Here is a 20,857-nt window from a genome sequence, read left to right as displayed (position 1 = left end):
GCTGCTTAAGCTCTGTGGTCCTCAGTTTCCTCACCTGGAAAATGGGGTCACTCTCAAGGTTGTGAAGATTAAATAATGTATACTAAGTGCCTGTCACATAGCTAAGTATTTTAAAACTTATTTAATGAGTTGCTGGCATTGATTGCAACCTGTGTGTCTTTATTGTTGGTGAGTTTCTGATCTTTGTGAGGTTTGTAACTCATCATGTAGGTTATTCAAGCTTAGGGAAGAATGATAATGTACACAAACATAGGAATGAGCAAATAAATCTCACCTTTAATAACCCAGAGATGCAGCTGTGTTTGGGGCATTTCCATTGTGTGTGTGCATGTTATATCCAGGAAATGGAATTACATTGTACCTGGTATGTGGCTGCTGTGCTGTTTTCCTTGGCAGTAGATCGTGACATACTCTGTGTGCCAGTAAATGAGAGTTTGACAGCAAAACAGCTCTTAGACTTGGTGAAAAATACGGAGGTCACCGGAGAGGAAAGGGAAGGCGGCGCTCCGTGGGTTTTGGGGGTCCGCCTGAGAGCGTGACTGCTCCAGAACTTCTCTGGGTGATTGAAGCAGATACACATATCGACGTGTGATGCTGTCCTCCTGAAATTAAATAGTTTTGTAAACAACTGGTAAATCAATACAATTAGAGTTAAAAAAAAAAAAGGGGAGGGGGTAGTTTAGTTTGTTAGACTTGGTTTCAAACCCTGATCCATCCACCTGCCAGCCGGTGACCTTGGGCCAGGGATTTGACCTTCCTGGGTCTTGACTTTCTCAGTTTTCAAATGGGGGGAGGGAATGGGAACTCCGTGCCAGGGTCCCTGTGAGGATTAAATAGGTAGCTCCCCGGGGGGCTGCCACAGCGGTCAGCTCAGAGAGAGCCCCTCCTGGCTGGCAGCCGGGTATTCTGCATCATTAGTCCTGGGGGCCTGGTAGGAAAACTGCTGATCACCAGGGTTCAGATTTGGGGGCTGCAGCTCCATCCCTGCCTAGTCTGGCCTCATGCTCTGGGCAGTTTTCTGGGTTCTGGCCAGAGGGGTGATTCTTCCTTTGCTTGGCCCCAAAGGGAAGACCAGATAGGCTCTCCACCCCCTACCCGCCTTCCCCATCTCTCTCCCACTCCTAATACATCCTGCTGGTGAAGGCCCTGAATTCCTCCCTGCTGGGCAGATTTTCTGGGTAACCCTGGAAATGGCTCCCCAAATCCCTGGTGGCACAAGGGGTTAAGCTGCAACCTATGAAGCTGTCCAAAGCCTCTGCAGCACAGAGTTCCATCCCCGGCCAGCCAGGGAGCAACCCACATGGCGCAGCAGACCTCTCCTGGCTCGCCCCCTGCTCCCCTCAGCAGTGTACTTCAGTCAGTCTGCCTTTTCTGCTCCCCACTCTGTCTCTGGTGAATCCTCTCACACACACTCCTCCTGCCCCCCGCATCTCTGGCTTGTACCCCAGCTCTTGTATGCATAAATAAATAAATCTTTAAAAAAATAAATAAATTCTTTAAAAAAAAATGAATCCAGACATTTATTCCTTCAGTGACTAGTTAGGACACAGTGTTGTGGGAGGGGGTGCTGTTTCCACCTGCACAGACGGTATCTCCCATGATGCTCAGAGGTCTGTGAGGAAAGGCGACAAGGGCCCACTTTACAGCTGGGAAAGTGGAGGTTCTGGGACCAGAAGCCACTGCTCAACCCTCAACGCCGGAACTCAGAAACTCCTGGAATACCTGCAAGGCGTGTCCACACGCCCTCTGCCCCCTACCCACTCCCTGACTTCTGCATTTCCAGTTCGGTGGGGATGCCCGGGCAACTCCGCCAGCATCCGGGGCAAGGAAGGGAGCTTTGGCATCTGACCTTGCCTCCCCGCCCCAGCACCTCGAGTACCTCGGGAGATCCGGGCAAGTCATCTGACCTCTACACTCCCAGAATGGGCTCAGAAGTCCAGCCTCATGCCCGGCTTTGTTGCTTGGATGAAAAGTGAGCTTTCAAAGCCAGGCACCCCGCCAGTGCCTAGAGAACGCGGCCTGCTTCCCGGCATCCCTCCTGAAAGTGCTTTCTCACGCCCGACAAAGGTGTCCCCAGCAGACATCACACAACTGCTCCCATCATGGGTTTTTGACCTGATACCAAAGGAATCCCTCATGTGGAAGATTGAAAAGAATGAGGCGGATCTGTGGGACCCAACGTGGAAAGATCCTCCAGGGTTACTAGGAGTGAAAAAAGAGAGCTGCAGAAAAATGCATAATGCCTGCCCAGTTATGTGAAAAAGGACAGGCCTGCATGTGCAGCCACACCGCGGCGTTTCTGCATGTGTGTATCTATGACTGTGCATGGAGAAAGGTCTGGGAAGATGGACTCCTAACCAATCTCAGCGGTGACCTCCATGACCCACAGGGAGAAGGGAGCTATCATTCGTGGAATGGTTAAAGGGAGCTTTGGCCTTATCTGAAATGTTCTGATGTTTTCACAAGGAAAATACATGCATGTGTTTCACTTTAAATAGTTAAAGTAGGGGCCTCCCTGGTGATGCAGGGGTTAAGTCTCAGCACTATGAAGCTGTGGGTAGCTACTACAGCAGGAGTTCCATCCTAGGCCAGGGAGCTGACCCACATGGTGTAGCAGACCTCTCCTGTCTCTCCCGCTGCTCCACTCAGCAGTGTTTTTCAGGTAGTCTGCCTGCTCTGCTCCTCACTCTGTTTCTGGTGAATCCTCTCACCCCCCACACCTCTGGCCTGTACCCCAGCTCTTGTATGCATAAATAAATACATCTTTTTAAAAAATAAATAATTAAAGCAAACTAAAAGTTATCCTTTTTGCTGTGATGGGTCTTTACTATCAGAATTGGGTTTGCATCTTAGTTTTTCTCTAGCTGGTTGTATGGTTGTGAGCCAATGATGTAGCTTCTCTGTGCCTGATTGCTTCATCTGTAAAGATTAGCCCTTCATGACCTCTAGCGTGTGGGATTGTGAGGCTGTAGTGACGTGAGGCGTGTAGACCACCAACATGGGCTAGGCACACAGGAGTGCTCAAACTTGGTCTTTCTGTGTTATCACCATTATGCCGATTTCATATACTCTTCCAAATCCAGAAAGGGTTCCTTCACCCTTTAAGGTATTCAGTGTCTTTGTTATCAGCCAATTATAATGCAAGAAAACATATGACACATTTTATGCTGAGAGTATTTACAAATAAAAAGCCTTGGGAGAAATAAGGACCAGTTGGAGAGGTGACATTTGAAATGGACTTTTGGGGAAAAGTCAGGTTTCTGTGAGTCAACAGGGCTGTGTATCAGCTAGTTTTGTGTTTCAGCAATGCTGCCTAACAAACACTAATCCTTAACCGCATATAACATTCACATGCATTGGCCATGCATCTGGAGATCAACTGTAGATTAGTAACTCTTCTGAAGTTGTCTGGGTTCACTCATCGCCAAGTGCCAGGCAACACTTGGCTGTTGGCTGAGCTGGGATGGCTTTGGCAGGGGGACCTGGAAAAACTTGACTTTGTACTCTGTGGGCCCTCATCCTTCAACTGAATGAGTTGGGCATATGCTCATGGAGATGGCAGAGGTCCCAGAGAGCAAGTGGGAACACACAAGACTCCTTTCTATTGGCAGAGGCAAGTCATGTGGTCACCCCATTGAAGAGGTGCAGCACGGATTCTGTATCTTTAGCAAGTTAGCCTTAAGGTCACATCACAAAGGGTATGGATATTTTCCCAAATAAGTATCTATTAGTATACCTTAATTTTAAAAGTTATATAGTATTTCATTCAATGGATGTGCTGCAACTCCTCCATAGTCAGCTTTTCTGTAAGTGTACACACATGTAAGTATTCCTATAGGGTGGATTCCTACAAAGGAGGTTCCTGTATCGGAGTGCATGAGTACTGAAATGTTGACACTACCAAATCAAATTGTCCTCTAGTGGCATTCTCAAAAGTTCTCAATTTGCATGACACTGGGTAGCATAAATGTTAAAGAAAATTCCTGAGTCTATCCAAACCTAGTTTTTAAAACTATCACATTTTTCCATTAATAAGCAGGTAATCCATATATGATGTATTTTCTAATATTATGGTGGAAAAGCAAACAGGAAAGAGGTCACCCACAATCTTATCACTGGAGAAACTATTGCTAATATTTTGCCTGCCTGCCTGCCTGCCTGCCTGCCTTTCATCATCCATCCATCCATCCATCCATCCATCCATCCATCCATCCGTCCATCCGTCCATCCATCCAACCAGTGTACCTACGCACAAATGGTTTTATGAAACCATCTACCGTGTTATTTTTAAGAGTATGCCAGTACACAAATACAGTGTCATTTATGAACATCATCCCCTCTTGTTGAAGAATTGGACTGTTTCCAATCTTTCATAGCTATTTTCAGTTTGGAGCAAAGCTTCATGAATATCCTTAATTATTTCTTTAGGATAAAACCCCAGAGCAGTGTTATCCATTAGAAATACAATAAGAGCAACAGATGTGAGCTAAATGTGTAATTTTGAATTTTCTAGTAGCCACATTAAGAAACAGATGAAATTAATTTTAAATACTGTATTTTATTTGGCCCAATTTATGCAAAAATATTACTTAAACATGTAATCAGTGTGAAAATATCAATGGGGTATTTTTTCCTACTAAACCTTTGAAATCCAGTGTGTCTTTACACTTAGAGCACATCTCAAACAGATGCGAACTTTTCAAGGTTGAAATGAAATATAGCTTTCCCCATCAGCAGCCTGCAGTGATCTCTGAAAATTCCTTACTTGACCCTGAAATCCCTACAAAGCCATGCAAACCAAGAGATTCAAACCATCGCATTCATTTTAAGGACCCTGGTGAAGCCATCCAGACCATCAGGGCATGCGTGTCCCGAAAGCCACCCAGGCGTCTGCAGGGCCAGACTGCAGAAGTGCTGCAGGCGTTTAGTCGCTGCAAAGGCGGAGCTGGCAGTGTGCCCTGGGCCAAACAGTGGGGCTGGATACAGGTCGGTAGCCCAAAAAGAGCACTGGATTTTCACTGCACGTTCTTAAATTAATACTGCAGAGAGGCGCACTGAACTTAAGGGTGTGGATGTAGATCCTCTAGTCATCAAGCACATCCAACTGAACCCAGCTGCCAAGATACTCACAGATCTTACAGAGCTCGTGGTCAGATGAGGCCCGCCTTAGCTCTCCCTGCCACACTGAGATGATCCTGGCTGACAAAGGGCAGATGGTTCCAGAAGAGGGAGTTGAACAGAAGAAAAAGACATCCCAGAGAAATGAAAGGAACAAAGACGTATGACCCTGGAATAAATACAACCTAAAAGATGCAAATAAAAGTTAAAACAGAAACAAAAAGAAACTGTAGTTCTAGCAAAAAGAAAAAAAAAGTGTTTTTTTTAAAGACTTATTTATTCATACAAGAACTGGGGTACAGGCCATAGGTGCAGGGGGTGAGAGGATTCACCAGAGAGGATTCACCAGAGTGGGGAGCGGAACAGGCAGACTGACTGAAATACACTGCTGAGGGGAGCAGCGGGCGAGACAGGAGAGGTCTGCTGCCCCCTGCTCCCTGGCTGGGGATCGGACTTGTGTTGCAGTGACTGGTGATAGCTTCATAGTGCTGAGCTTTAACCCCTTGCACCACCAGGGAGGCCCTGAATAAAATGATTTTTAACAGAAAAAGATTTTGCTTGCCCATCCTTACATTTGAGTTCAATCAAATCTGAATTCCTCATTTCCCGGGTCATCCCTGAAGGCTCGCTTTGCCAGCTCCGGCTGGTGGACTAGCATTCTGGACACCGGACATAGAGAACGTGCCCCTCTCTGCCCACTTCTCAGTGTGTGAAACCAGAACAGAACTAGGCATGTGCCTGGACATAGGATTTGGGGCTTCACTGGCAAATTCAAGATTAAAGGCAACTCGTGTTAGGGGGTTTTAAACTTATGTTCTTTGAAAGCACCCCCTGGGCACAGGAAAAGCTAAGGATAACAAATGAAGTTATGACCCAATGGACCAGTGGACTTTCTTGTCAGAAACAGATATACAAGCAGATGGTGAATCACTGGCATCTGCCCCCAGGTGACTCCTGTTTTAAGGACTTGATACTCTACCAACCATGGCCCCTCAACATGCCCCCGAGATGGGGAAATGTGGCTCCATGCCCGGAGCGAGGGTGGATACACATGTCCTTCCAGATAGACATCCACTTTCGATGGTTACTGATTTGTTCTTGCTTGGTGTTTCTCAAAGATCTATTTCATGAACTGAATTAAGTTCCCCCCAAATGCATACATTGAAGTCCTAACCCCCAGAATGGGGCCTTATTTGGGAATAGGATGGAATTAATTCAAATGAGGTCATACCAGAGCAGGGTGAGCCCCTAGTCCAATAGGACCAGGTCACCGTTAGTAGGGGAAGTAAGGGCATGGGCGCGCATGTGGAGAGAATGCTGCATGCTACATGCTGCCCCTGTGCCGGCAGGACCAGAAGCTAGGAGGAAGCTCTGGAATGGTGCCTGCCCTGTGGTCTTCTGGGGGAGAAGGTCCTGCCAGCCCCTGGATCTCAGGCTTCTAGCCTCCAGATTGAGACAATGAATTTGTGCTGTTGTGAATGAACTTTATCTCAGGAGCCTCAGCAAAATGAATGCAATTCAACCCTCACCCTTTGGGGGGTATCTCCATCCCTCAAGAGGTACCCCGTTCAGAGTTCTCCTCTGATAAATAATGCACAGTTTATTGTGATTCATTTATAAGACTTTCGAGGAATTTACATAAATAAATGCTCTGACTTTCAGATGTGGGGATGGAATCAAAGGCTCTTTTTCTGTAGTGAGATCTTAGGGGTTAACCATATCACATTCTGGATCTGTTAAAAAAAAAGATGCTTTTGAGCACATTTAACAACATAATTAAACTTGAAAAATGGTCTTGCAGGCAAAGTTACATGTATTTAAGTGGCAAAAGAAAGCTGATGTTCTGGATAGGTGTCTGTTCCCTGGCCATGAAGGTTGCACAGTCACGTTAGGCTAATGGACTTGGAATGTTTTTCATTTGGAATCTCAATTGAGAAATTTAAAATAGAAGATATCAAAAAGAATATGTTTTTTCTTTCCTTTACGCCTGAATGAATAGGGTCTGACCTATGGATTCCTCAGACAGGGGCTTTCCATGAAAGTACCTCTGGAACTCTCCATTCAGTCTTTTATTTTTCTGCCTTATTTTCATCACTTTCTCTATAGAGGTTCAGAAAAACCACACGAAAAATAGACTTTTACATGCACCCATCATCCTTGGAGCATTTCTTTACTTTCTGGCAGAAACAAACATTTCCAAACTCATTTTATCTTTTCCTGCCCCAGCCCTAGAGTCAGAGGTTTCTCTATGGAACCCTGATAGGATATTTAGAAACATCATTGAAGCTCATTGATAAATGACAGGGCACGCTTGGCCTCTACAGCAGGGCCACAACAGGGAGTGGTGGGGACTGTGGTAAAAGAACATACACTCCATGTCTGGGGCACCTGCCCAGGCTCATGCACCTGGAATATGGGTCCCTGCCATGTGGCCTCAACTTCAGATTCTTCAAGAGAAGTCAGAAATTTGGGATTTTGTGTAAGATACTGTTATTTTATGTAAAACAATGTTGGCAGCTAATTCCAATAAATGACAAATGCCAGTGGACTTACAGCATGTGCTCATGGGCTAGGACCTATAGCATGTGCTCATGGGCTAGTTTCTGTCTGGGAGCTGGTGCTCCCAGGACTTCTTTCTCATGCACTTATTGTGCACTTCTGTGACCTTGACGCCTCTGACCCTCATCAGCATTGATTTGCTTGCTTGTCTTTCTCCACTGTTACACCATGTGCCCTGTAGGGCTCAGAACCACTTCTAGTTCCTTAATGGCCTGTCTAGATGCTAGTACCTTCTTAACGGTAGGGGCTCAGGACATATTTGGTGACTCAAGTAGAGCTGAACCACTTGCCAAGGGTAAAGGCACAGGCCTGGTAAACCAAATAACCATCCCCAAATATGTCTGTATCTGAATCCTAGAAAGATGTGACTATGTTGCCTGACATGACTAACAGGGTTTTGCAGATGTGACTGAGCTAAGGATCACTAGACAGGGTGACTATCCTGGATGTCTGGGTGGGGCCAGTGTCATCCCGAGAGGGTCCTCAGAAGAGGGAGACGGGGGTATATGTGTGTAAGAGTCAGCAAAAGGTGTGACAACCAAAGCAAGAGGTTGGAGTGAAGTGTCAGGAAACAGAGAAAACAACAAAATAGGTTCTTCCCCAGACCTTCCAGAGCAACCAGTCTTGCCAACATGTTGATGTGAGCCCAGTGAGACTGATTTTGGACTTTTTGACCTCCAGAACCGTCAGATCATATGTCTGTATTGTTTTAAGCTTCTTTACTTGCAGTGATTTGTTACATGCTGTAGGAAATGAATGCAGCAGGATTTTAAGCGTCCCTGTAGAAAGGTGGACCAGATGCCCTTCAACTTCTCCATGTATCAAGATGCTTTAGCAGCAGAAACCCAGCTCCCTTCGGCTTAAGCAACAAAAGAATTAATTGTTGGACCTCCCTGGTGGCGCAGCGGTTGAGCGCTGGGTTGCGAAGCTGCCCGCAGCCTCTGCAGCGCCACATGGCGCGCAGACCTCTCCCACATGGCGCGCAGACCTCTCCTGCCGCCCGCTGCTCCCCTCAGCAGTGTACTTCATCAGTCTGCCTGTTCTGCTCCCTGCTCTGGCTCTGATGAATTCTCTCACCCTCCTGTGCTTCTGACTGTGCCCAGTACTTGTATAAATAAATAAATAAATCTTTAGAAAAAAAAAGAATTAATTGTTACACATCACTGCAAAGTCCTAAATAGCAGGTGTGGTCAGGGAGGCAGCTCCTTCCCTTGGCTCTGATTCCTTCCAAATGGGCTTGGCTCTCAGAGAGGCTCTCCTGCTGGCAGCTCCTGGCTCTGGGACACCCCTGATGACTTGTCTTAAGAGTGCTGGGGAGGGGCGACGGGGCGGTTCTGGGGCCTAGACTGGCTCCCTAGTGCACCCAGGCTGGGGCACATGTGCTCCCTGCAGCCCACGTGTGGGTGTGTGTTGTGAGACCGGCCTCGCCTGAGCCATACAGGCTACCACAAGGACAGAAGGGGCTCCAAAAGAGAGCTGAGTTAAAATGATCTTTTCAGAAAAAGTTGCAATGGAGATCAGCTGGACAGAAGCAACAGCTGCCTGAACCTAATTACCCACCCTCCTCTGAATTCTGTGGTCCTAGAATTCTAGAAGCATCTCCTTGATCAGTGTTGGTTGACAGTGCCTGGAACTGCTGAAGGCTTTTACATATAAATGGGTTTATGTTTGTTTTACTTAATGTCTTTATTTTAAAATACGTTTTATTGATTCACCATTGGTGTACAATCTATCCATTTCAGCTCCACCCCTTGTATGTACCTAGGTATTAAATATACTTCAAATTACAAATGTGATAATATGCTTTCAGTAACTATGGAAACAAAGCAAATATATATAAAGAAACACAACTAGTTTTTTCTCGCCCCATGTCTCCCCACCCCAAGCGAGCAGTCTCGAGGTCTTTTACCCTCGCCTCTTTCTCTCCTCATCCACGCATGTCTTGCCTTTCTTGTGTTAATGTCACAAAATATTTGTAATCAAGACAACAATAAGCTTTCCTTTCTCATGTCCTGGCCTCCCTCCAGAAGCCTGGGTTTTGGTCCATCTCATTTGAAAAGTATGTGTTAAGGGCCTCCCCTGGTGGCGCAGCAGTTGAGCGCTGGGCTGCGAAGCTGCCCGCAGCCTCTGCAGGGCTGATTTCATCCCCAGCCGCAGGGCGAGGGTCCCACATGGCGCGCAGACCTCTCCTGCCGCCCGCTGCTCCCCTCAGCAGTGTACTTCGGTCCTTCTGCCTGCTCTGCTCCCTGCTCTGGCTCTGGTGAATTCTCTCACCCTCCCGCACTTCTGACTGTACCCAGTGCTTGTATAAATAAATAAATAAATCTTAAAAAAAAAAAGTATGTGTTAATTTGTGAACACTTGCATGTGACGGATAATTCAAATGCTCCCAAAGGGTCTAAATAAAATGCTTCTCCACCTCTTTTCCTCACCTTCCCGCCTCCCTCCCGGGAGAGCTGAGAATCCTCCTAGAGTCTCTGCATGTACAAGGATATCTAAATGCACACTTTCCCCACACAGTCGGGGAAAGGAGTATTTATTTTTATTTATCCCCACATCTTGGAGTCAGTCCTGTTTTAATCTGTAGCACGCTTCCTCGTTTTAATCTATTTTTCCTCATTTTAATTTATAACTGCAGAGCATAGCTTCTTTGTGTCCATGCACCTTCATTTACGATCTGCTGAGGGACCCTTGAAGACTCTGTCTTCCCTTTGCCGTTGCAAATAATAATAATAATAATGATGATGATGCTGTAATAAATACCCTTTTATGCAGCTATTTTGCACAGTTGGGGTGTCTGTAGGATGAGTCCCCACAAGTGGGATATTGTAGGCCACGAGCGTGGAAATGTAGACAGATACCTTCCAAAGTCCCCCCACTCCCACCCTCACCCCCGGTCTGTGTGGTCAGTGCGGGTGCCCCTTGTGGAGTCAACCAGTCTTCCCCACGCTCAGCTGGATGGGGTTCGGGCGGGGAGGGGGCGGTGGGAGGTTCTTGCCTCTGCTCGCTGCCGCGCCTCTGAGACTGACCCCCGTCCTCTGTGTCCCTACAGAGCAAGCTGGTGAAGTACTTCAGCCGGCAGCTGTCCTGCAAAAAGAAGGTGGCGCTGCAGGAGCGCAACGCCGAGCTGGAAGGCTTCCCCCAGCTCCGGCACTGGTTCCGGATCGTGGACGTGCGCAAGGAAGTCCTGGAGGTGACCGCCCGCGCCCCCGGTCCTTACCGGCCCCCAGCCAGCCCCGGGGACAGTGGGTTTGGGGCTGTGCCTCGTACATAGTTGGCCCTCAGTAAATCTGCATGGGAAGAAGGCAGGGTCTGATGGGTGGCTAAGGGGGTCCTGGAGTCAGGTCTCTGTCAGCTGCCACTGACCAACTGCGTCCCCTTGGCCAGATCACTTTCTACCCCGGAGCAGCGCTGGAGCAGGATTTCCTTCTGTGATGGAAATAGGCTGTTGCCTCTGCGCCCTCGTGAGCTACTGAGCTCGTAGACTGTGGTCAGCGCTGCGCAGGAAGGACGTTTGTCCTTGTAGTTCATGGTAATGAATGTGCCCGTGGCCACCATGTGGCCACCACGCTCAGGACATTGCTTTTCTCCTGCCAGCAGGGCCAGCGTTGTCTCCTCTTAAGTGGCTGGTAAAGTGAGATGCTCCTTAGAAACTGCCCCCCGTCCCCGCAGACTGGCCCCTCCAAGCACCAGTGTCAGCTTAGTATTACTGCTGCTGCTGTTGTGGAAAACTTTGGAACTAACAGACTGTCCAGTGGGAAAAGGAGACCAGATGCCTGCTGGCCTGTTCCTCTTTCAAGGAGTGGACCAGATCCTTAGGTCCGGAGGTCATGGGATTTCCTTATCCTCTGGATTCCGGTTGCCCGCTGCCACAAACAGGCGGAGCCTTTCCTAAGAAGCCCCTCGCACGCTCTGTGTGGGCTCCAGGCTTCCTACTAAGGGTTAAAACCACCCAGGCTGTTCAGATGCTTGCAGTGACCTTGGACAGAGGGTCCTTGCGTCGCCCCTTTACAGAGCAGGAAACCCGGGCTCAGAGGAGTGTGCAGGATTGGCAGGAGACCCCAGTTGAGATGGACTCCCAGCCCAGGGTGTGAAACACTGTGCTTGCTTCTCGTTTCCCTGTTGCCGGGTCTCCCCCAGCAGGTAGAGGGGGGGTGACCCCTTGCCTGTAGAATCAAGATCTTCCCCGCTTTCTGCTTGAAGATCTCTGCTACCTTTGCTTTTTTCAGGCCCTGAAGTGAGTGATGTCTCCTGAACCCACAGGCAATAACCCGGGGCGAGGTGCATCTCCCCCACCCCACATGGCTCCACCCCTCACCAGCACCCCAGCTCACACATGCACACGGGACACTGATAAGTGTATTCCCTTACTGCATCCCCAGGGTGGCCTGGGAGCTAAGTGTGAATATCCTTAGAACGAGAGGTCTCATACATTTTATTTGCAGGGTCTGGTACTTTTCAGAAGCTTTGGGGACCAGTTATTTATTAAGTGGGGCAAGTAAGGCAGAGAGAAATCTTCCGGAACAGGGTTTGGAAACTGCTGGCCCCCAAGTCATCATCGGATGTAAATTGTTTTCGGACTATTACAGTGTCAAAAACACTTTTTGAGCTAACATCGGAAACTGGGGGAGTTTGCATAAAAAGACCAGATCTCAGGCTTCCCTTGACAAATCAGAACTGACCACCCGGAACTCAGATCCTGACTGGTGGTGATGAACTGAATCTGGCCACCCTGTTGGACCCCTCAGGGTCCCGCATTTTTTTGCTCATTTATTTTTATTTTAATTTTTTTTATTTTTACAAATCTCAAGTTTATTTTAAAAATATTTTTTGTTAATTTTTTTCTTACACTCCCATGGTTCTGCCACCGTATCACCCCGAACCATCACCACATAACCTTGTATTTACCCCTCCCTGTTTTGCACCCCCTCCTGCCCCCTCCTTTGCTGTATGCCTCAGTTCTTCCGTCAGCTTGCTAGTTTGAGTTCTTCTTGACCTTTTGTTTGGTTTCTTTATATTCCACAAATAAATGAGACCATTCAGTGTTTATCTTTTTCCTTCTGATTAATTTCGGCTAGCATGATCCCTTCCAGCTCCATCTGTGTTACAGCAAATGGCATGAGTTTGTCTTTTTTGATCACTGAATAATAGTCCATTGTATAAATATACCACAACTTTATGATCCATTCATCTGTTTTGGGGCGTTTGGGTTATTTTCACATCTAGCTGCATTAACATAGGGGTGCAGGTCTCATTTTGAATTAGTGTTTTTGTATCCTTTGGGTAGATTCCTGGGAGTGGAATCACTGGATCATATGGTAGATCCATTTTTAGGTTCTGAGGAACCTCCACGCAGCTTTCCATAGTGCTGGACCAGTTTGCCTTCCCACCAGCAGTGTAAGAGGGTCCTTTATCTCCACATCCGCTTCAGCATTTGTTGTTTCCAGTTTCTTAAATATGTGCCATTCTCAGTGGTGTGAGGTGGCATGTCATTGTGGTTTTGATTTACATTTCCCTGATAATTAGTGATGTTGCACATTTTTTCATATGCTTGTTGGCCATTTGCATTCCTTCTTTGAGACCTACAAAGAACTAACACAACTCAACAAAAACAAAGCAAACAACCCAGTCAGAAAATGGGCAAAAGAACTAAAAAGACACCTGATTTATGTTTAAATGCCTGCTATTGGCAAGCTTTGCTCACCTCTTAGTCTGTGAGATTCTGGAGCCCAAGGCCACTGGGCTTGATGTCCTCTCTCCGTGTGGGGACCAGGAGCATGGAGGATGCTCCAAAGTGACACTGCCTGGATTCACAGTTACTCACTGTGTGACCTTGGGCAAGGGGTCTAACCTCTCTGAATTTTAGTGCCCTAGTTACAGACAGAAGATGATGATAAAAATACCTGCTTTCTTTGTTCTTTGTGACATTAAGAGAAAATCCATGAAAAGTGCTGAAAACAGGACTTCATCCATTTTTTAAATTATTATTTGCTCTAACAGAAGTGCACCTGCTCTTTCAACCCAGGTTTTTAAAGACTTTCTCCAGTCTCAGTGTCATTAACTTTTGTGATTTTTTTGGTGACCCTAAGCTTCACCGCAAATGAAATATTTGGGGAAATAAATTATAGGATTAATATACACACGTGGATCCCGCAGCGGGAAAATTCTTTTGTGTTGTGAATGAGCCCCTCTAAAAATGTGGTTTCTTTTTGTACCTTCAGATGCTGGTCCAATGCCTTTCTTGAAGTGGGGCTTACCTGCCACGTGTCCCTATTTGAGGAAGCCTCTAAGTGACTCCATTATTGTTCTCTCTCTGCCCCCTGGCCCAGTGAATTGGACAGGCGCTGATCAGCTTTTGCTTTTGCACTGAATCTCCTCCCCCTCACCCCCATGGAGTTTTTGTGTTGCAGTTTGCCCCTTTCTGGCTGCCAGTTTAATGGGGATGGGATGGAAGTGTCCATTTTGTTGTAATACACACATATGGCCACAGGAGGGCAGAAATGCACCACAGTGTAGACCCAGAATCTCCATGCGTAGGTGTCTTAACATTCTTTTTGAAATAATAATAATAATAAAAAAATGTAAAAAATGATGGACACCACTCCATGCTATAAAAGGGAGCCTCTGTTATTATAGATGCATAAATTAGAAGCTTGAGAGATTTGAAGACACAGCCATGTTGTAACTGTCTATGGACGCATCATTTTGGAAAAGGGAGAGAGTTTGCTGCTGGTGGTGAAGGAACATGGACCCCAGGCATTTACATCTGGGGACCCTATGTCTTCAGTTCCAAGCCATCTTTTCAGAGGTGCCTATTCCTCCCTCTATGCTACGCCTCAGCCTTACTGCTTTGTATCAGGATGCAAAGTCACAGACTCCTGTACCCAATGGAGGGTTCCAGATCCTTTCCCCACAGGGTCCCTGAAGCCCCAAGATGAACCCTAGATCTGTGGCTGGAGAAGAGAGAAGCAGAGTGGCAGACAGCTACTGGGGGGCTTGGGCTGCCCAGTTTGCTCTGCTCCGAGTTCCCCCTGATTTGGGACAAGTCACTGCAGCTGAGCCAGCTGAGCAGGAGACAGACAGAGGCCGCCAACCGAGTGGGAGAGCGCAGCCTTGCCCCTAGGGGTTCCACAGAGCCGAGGGGCCAGGCAGGGCCAGATAATTGCCGCTGTCGCACACTGTGCTAAGCACAGGTATGACTTAAAAGCATGTGCACTTATGATCCCCATTCTGCAGGTGAGTTCGGTGAGGTTCACAGAGGTTAAGCGGTTTGCCCGAAGTCGCCTGGCTAGTGAGTGGCAAAGCTGAGGTCGTCTAACCGGAGTCAGAGGCGCAACCCTCCCTTGTGCCCAGCAGCTGTCCACGCAGTGCGGGCGCCCCCGGGACCCCTAGAATGCATACATGCTCCCCTGACCTGCCTCCCTTCCCTCCCCTAGGAGATCACCCCCGGCCAGCTGAGTCTGGAGGACCTCCTGGAGATGACCGATGAGCAGGTGTGTGAGACCGTGGAGAAGTACGGAGCCAACAGGGAGGAGTGTGCCCGCCTCAATGCCTCCCTCACCTGCCTCCGGAATGTCCATATGTCAGGTGAGCGCTGGGGAGGGTGCAGACCGACTCCAACACATGCGCTCCTGCGATGTCTGCGTCCGCAGCTGCAGGCCGGACAGGACAGGGTCGCCTCTGGGTGGCAAACTCCACTCAGCAGCAGAGCACAGAGGGCCTGGGATTTGGAAGCCAGCGTGGGCAAGGCTGCTTGGCAGAGCTCTTGCCTAAGGGACGCCTGAGGTTGGAGGGCGTTTGGCTCTGGAGAATTAGGGTCCAGATATATAAATGTTGGACGTGTGTGGGGGACCAGGGTCTTTTTACCTTATGTATTCTGAAGAGCCTTTGGGTGAACGTCTAACTTATTTTTTATGTAGGTAGTATACACTCGTAAAATAAACCATAAACTAGATGAAGAAATAGCTACCCCAGCCCCCCCCTTCTACTGCTGTCATTTTGGCCTAATTTTGGTACCCTTTCTGGCACATGGGTGTGTGCACAGTCTCTTTAAACAATAGAACGAGGCTTATCCACACATACTATGTGGATACCTGGTGGGTTTCGTTGTGTAGTTTTTTTTTTATTTAAATATTTTATTTTATATAATTCTCACATCTTTTTTCATCTTTGCACACTTGTGTTTGTTTTTTAACTTAACAAAATAACCTCTGTGTCTTGTTTGTACTTGTTCGGTGTCCAAAGATATTATCATCTCTCTTCCTTCTTTCTCGCTACTCAAATCCCTGTTTGCCTTTCTTATCAGAACATCAAATATCGTCCTCTTCTGGCTTATGGCTTCTCTCCAGCCTCATGATTTCCCACAAAGTCTGGGGTCCTTTCCGTCCTAAGGGGTCAGTCAGCCAGGCACAGAAGAGCGGTCATGGGCCACATCAATGGTTCTTTGGGTTCTCGCCACAAGGCGTCACTGTGGAGCCCCAGCCCCAGCCCCAGCAGCCCTGGCTGCATGCAACGTGCAGCACTGCACACACACTTCTGGAGTGACTGCCTGGCGGCAGCACTGAGGCTGCAGCAGGGAACAGAAGGGAGCATATGTGAAAGAGGTCATTGCCTGGGAATCCCCATGCGTGCCCTTCTGTATTCTCGCTGTCTAGCTGCTCCTCATCAAAGGCCCTCCTGACTCGGGATGTCCTTTTGCAGGATGATATTTATTTAGTAGCATCTCTGGCTTCTTCATACCCGAGGCAGTAGCACCCCTTCCCCAGCCCCTGTCACTGTTTCCAAATGTTCCTGCCGCCGGGGTAAGGGACTCACCCCCAGCGGACGAAAGGTCATGTTATTCTTTAGCCCAGTGCTGCGGACTCTGCTAACACCTGCGTGCTTGAGAGGGGCCTCTCAGTCACTCAGTATGACAAAAATCTGCTCCGAGGCGACGTCTCCCAATTACCAGGGGGTAAGCAGTTTAAAAAAATCGCACCAAGCTCCCCTGTATCATAAACACCTCTGACAATAAGCCCCCTTCATTTCAGCGCCTGAACACCACCACTGTCTATTTATTTATTCCGCCAGCCTCCTATTTTCAGACATTTGGGTTGTGTTCACATTTCCTTGATATCAGCCGAGCTGCCCTGAAGGGCTCTGAGCTGGCTATTTCTTTGGTGTGAATTCATAGGCGGCCTCGGGTTTGCATATTTAAAGGCTTCTGGTGAGCATGGCCTTACTGCCCTCCAAACGTGCCTGCCGACATCTGCCTCTCCGGCTCCTGCAGCCCCTTATTGAAATACATGAGCATGAGCATGTGAGGTTCTCTCGATTGTACCTTCGCATCAGTCACGCAGCTGAGCTGGGCAAAGCCCTTGAACGAGTTGGTTGGTGTCAGTTGGTCCCAGAGATATTTATGTCAGCCTTGTGCCCACCGCAGCCATCCCTGGTACTGTCCTGCGGGGCCAGGCCTTGAGGACTCTCTCTCACCTGGGGTTTTTCAAATGTTTTTGACCATCACAAAGAAACAATTAATATTGCAACTTTGTACATACATACATGCACAATACAACTTTGTACACACATACGTGCATGCGGACACACAACCAGGCACACACACATGCAGTCTTATACACAATACACACATGCACATGTGCACACAACCTTGAGCACAACACACATGTGTACACACAACCTTGCACACAATGAACACATGCACACAGCCCTGTGCATAGCACACACACGCACAATATGCAGACGTGCACACAACCCTGTACACAATATGCATGTAGCATGTACCCACATACACATATACACATGTGCACACATAACCTAAGCGTCCTGCAACAGTTATTCTTACTATGATGACATTTTACACCATTTCTGTTTTGTTCCATATCATTTACCAAGTCCCGTGTCCACCCGCCACTTATGGATTGTGCCCCGTGGTTTAAAAAACTCGGATTTGGGTCCCCCAAGGCTTATTTCCCACCTTCCCCAGCAGCTCAGATCCTGCTGTGTCTGGCCACAGAGACCAGCCTTGGAGTCACAGGGACCCGGAGGCCAAGTTCTCACCTAGTCCCTACAGCTCTGCGCCCGGAGGTCAGCAGGGAAAGCAGCTTGGCTCAGATGTCTTCATAAAGGCTGGCCCGCTCAGCGCTGACTTTCCCTGAGTGTATACTGCTGCCCTTCCCGTATGGAGCAGTGACACTTTCCACATTTTAATTTTAATTTAAACCTTGGAGGGGAGTGTTGCCTTGCTGTGGCAGCAGCGCAGGTTGAAAGAATACTGAGTCCAAGGAGAGAGGCCTGGAGGGGCTTTTCTCTTAAAAAGTGCTGCCCAGGACCTCCCCTGGTGGCGCAGCGGTTGAGCGCTGGGCTGTGAGGCTGCCCGCAGCCTCTGCAGCGCCGGTTCGTTCCCTGGCCGCCGCGAGGGTCCCACAAAAAAAAAAAAAAAGTGCTGCCCAATCTCTGGGCAGTCCCATTTTTATCTAGACCCAGGTTCAGAGAAGGTGCGCAGGTATGTGGAGGAATGTACATCGTGGGGGTGCGTTCTCAGGGATGCGTTACCATCTGGTGCAAGCTAGGCTGAGTGACCAGGGGCCGTTGCTTGGGGGGCTCCATAGTTCCCACTAATCAAACACACCGTCTCTAATCCCAATTCTTACCTAACGTTCTGCTGAGCTTTCCAACCAAGTATGGTATTTAGCTGATCTTGCTAATCTGGCCATAATGTCCTCCAGCTGCTTTCAGCAGATTCTGGTTTTCTGGTATGAGAGGCCCTGGTGAGGGGCCCCCTGCCTGCCTCTGCATTGTAGCCCGACCAGCAGGAACCCTGGGCACCTGAGAGCAGCCCTGAGAACAAAGAGGGCTGGGGATCCCACAGGAAGGGATTTTTTTTTTCCTTTTACTGGATGCCTCTCTCCCCCACTGTACTACAAGCTGCCAGAGAGCAGGGACAAGCCTGTTTCTGCTCACCATTTTATTCCCCACTCAATATCTGGCACACAGTGGGGACTCTGAGTATTTCTCTGAATCAGCACCCCTTCCTGAGTGAGTGGGCCGCGATGGCTCACTTCAGGGCTTCAGGGCCTGGGTTGCAAAGATCTCAGGTTCTGGTTTCCTTAAACCTAAAATAGCCACTAACTCGAGTCCTTATGTCAGGTGTGGACTCCTAGACCAGGGGTGGATTTCACATCTTTGGACTCCCCTGGGCTTGCGATTCCCCTCCCCTTCGTCCTGCGGGGGAATCCCTGCTTATCCTCAAGCCCAGTTTCGGAGTCCGTGCTGCCTCTGCACTCTCGATGGAGACAGAATGAATGAACAAACGCTTTATCACCCGCTGAGCATGCCGAGTAGTGATTGTCCGTTGCCTGGTCTGATTCCCTGGTCTGACTGTGACCTTCCCAAGGGCAGGTGCAGCACAACCTGGGTCCTCCCTGGTTCCCGTCTCTGCTGAAGGACATGAGGAAAGCCCAATGCGGTGCTTGCTGCTCATCTCCACGAGGGGGCAGCAGTGAGCCACCCTGAGCGCTGCTTGGTTTCAATTCCCTACCTTCAAAAACTATCATTGGCGACTTTGAAGCTTCTAATTGTCTTGGAAGATGGATGGCGCCATCATTTTCTGACCCTCACCTTACCCAAAAATGTGATCCTAAGCTAAGGGGCCAAGCAGTGTGTGTGTGTGTGTGTGTGTGTGTGTGTGTGTGTGTGTGTGTGTGTGTGTGTAACCAGACTTACTTCCTATTATATTTCTTCTTCCTGGTATCACCAGCTCTGGACCAGGGATCTGGAGTCTCCTATGGTGATGAAATAGGTTTGCCAATTCTGGTGTGTAGTGGGGACTCAGCGTGCCATTTGTTGAATGAAGCAATGCAGATTGTGCTGAGAAACTGTCTTTATGTGCGGCCAAGACGTTATATGCGCGGCCTGCCCCCTTCTCTCCTGCTCCTCCCTTCTCATCCTGAGAAATAGGAGTCACCATATTTTTGAGTCATCCACTTAGTTTCTTCCTTGGATTCGGGATTATCTTTATTTCCTAGCACCCAAGGAGCCCCAGAGGTAGGAAGGCATAATCCTTCCTTCTCTCTGACAAATTATAAGAGTGGTCTTACCCTGAAGCCAAAGAAAACTCAGTTGTTCTACCCACATGTTCAAGGGACCTCAAGCCTTGAGCTCTCTTGACCTTCCCTTATATGGGCTATGTCCTGACACACGGAAAAATTCATTCACCCTTGACATTTCTTGAGGGCCTGAGATATGGCAGGCACTGTTCTCGTTCCTGAAAATACTTGCTTAGAGGCCTGTCCCCATGGAGTTTACGGAGTGGCGGCGGGGAGACAGAGGATACACTGTCATTACTGGACGGATCATGTGAGATCGGGAGCCCGGGTAAGTGCCGTGGATAAAAGACAAAGTGGAGCAGGCTGTGCCCTCCAGGGTTGGGGGTGGATGGCCATATTAAATAGAGTGGGCAACGCCGACCTCCAACCTCCTATGTCTTCCTTGCTGCTGTCTCCTTCTCAGTCCTCAATTATTTGCTAAAAGTATAGAGTCTGGAGGCTGATAAACTCTGGTTGCAATTCTGAGTTCGCCACCTGTTAGTTAAGTGATTCTGAGTAGGGTGTCTTGGGATTCCGAGCAGCAGGAGGGAACGGTGGTTGTTGGGAGGATCACATGACAGGATGCGGGCAAAGCACAGGGACCGGCCTGGAGTAGGGATCCTCAGTAACTCTCACTGCTGCTGTGGTCGCCATCACATCGTTAGCACCATGCCACTCCCGTCCTACGACTGCCATCAACACCATCTCCATTCCAATTTCTACCATCACTACTCACTCACCATCATTACTACCTTCCCCACTGTCCTCACCACCACAATCATTACCATCACCATATTTACCACCTTCGTCATCATCACCACCATCACCACCATCAATATCATCCCCACCATCAACATCATCACCACCATCAGCATCATCACCATCATCACCATCACCACCACCACCATCAACATCATCACCATCAGCATCATCACCATCATCACCATCACTATCACCACCATCAACATCATCACTATCACCACCATCACCATCATCACCATCATCACCATCAGCATCATCACCATCACCATCACCACCATCACTATCACCACCATCGCCATCACCATCATCACCATCAGCATCATCACCACCACCAC

General features: G+C 48.4%; 1 protein-coding gene across 1 annotated transcript in view; it reads left to right on the top strand.

Annotated features, from left to right (window-relative positions):
- The window catches only part of KSR2 (kinase suppressor of ras 2), a gene marked incomplete at both ends in the record, with an annotated part of 336,254 nt that overhangs the window by 69,711 nt on the left and 245,686 nt on the right, over window positions 1-20,857 (top strand). Inside the window, 2 exons of the mRNA XM_084253306.1 lie at window positions 10,730-10,870; window positions 15,114-15,264. Of these exons, the coding sequence (XP_084109432.1) occupies window positions 10,730-10,870; window positions 15,114-15,264 (292 nt within the window). The remainder of the gene's footprint in view (window positions 1-10,729; window positions 10,871-15,113; window positions 15,265-20,857) is intronic.

Source organism: Talpa europaea (genome assembly GCF_964194135.1).
Source record: "Talpa europaea genome assembly, chromosome: 14".
NCBI classification, from domain to species: Eukaryota; Metazoa; Chordata; class Mammalia; order Eulipotyphla; family Talpidae; genus Talpa; species Talpa europaea.
The sequence above is the reverse complement of the archived record's forward strand: the minus strand, read 5'-3'. Positions and strand labels throughout refer to the sequence as shown.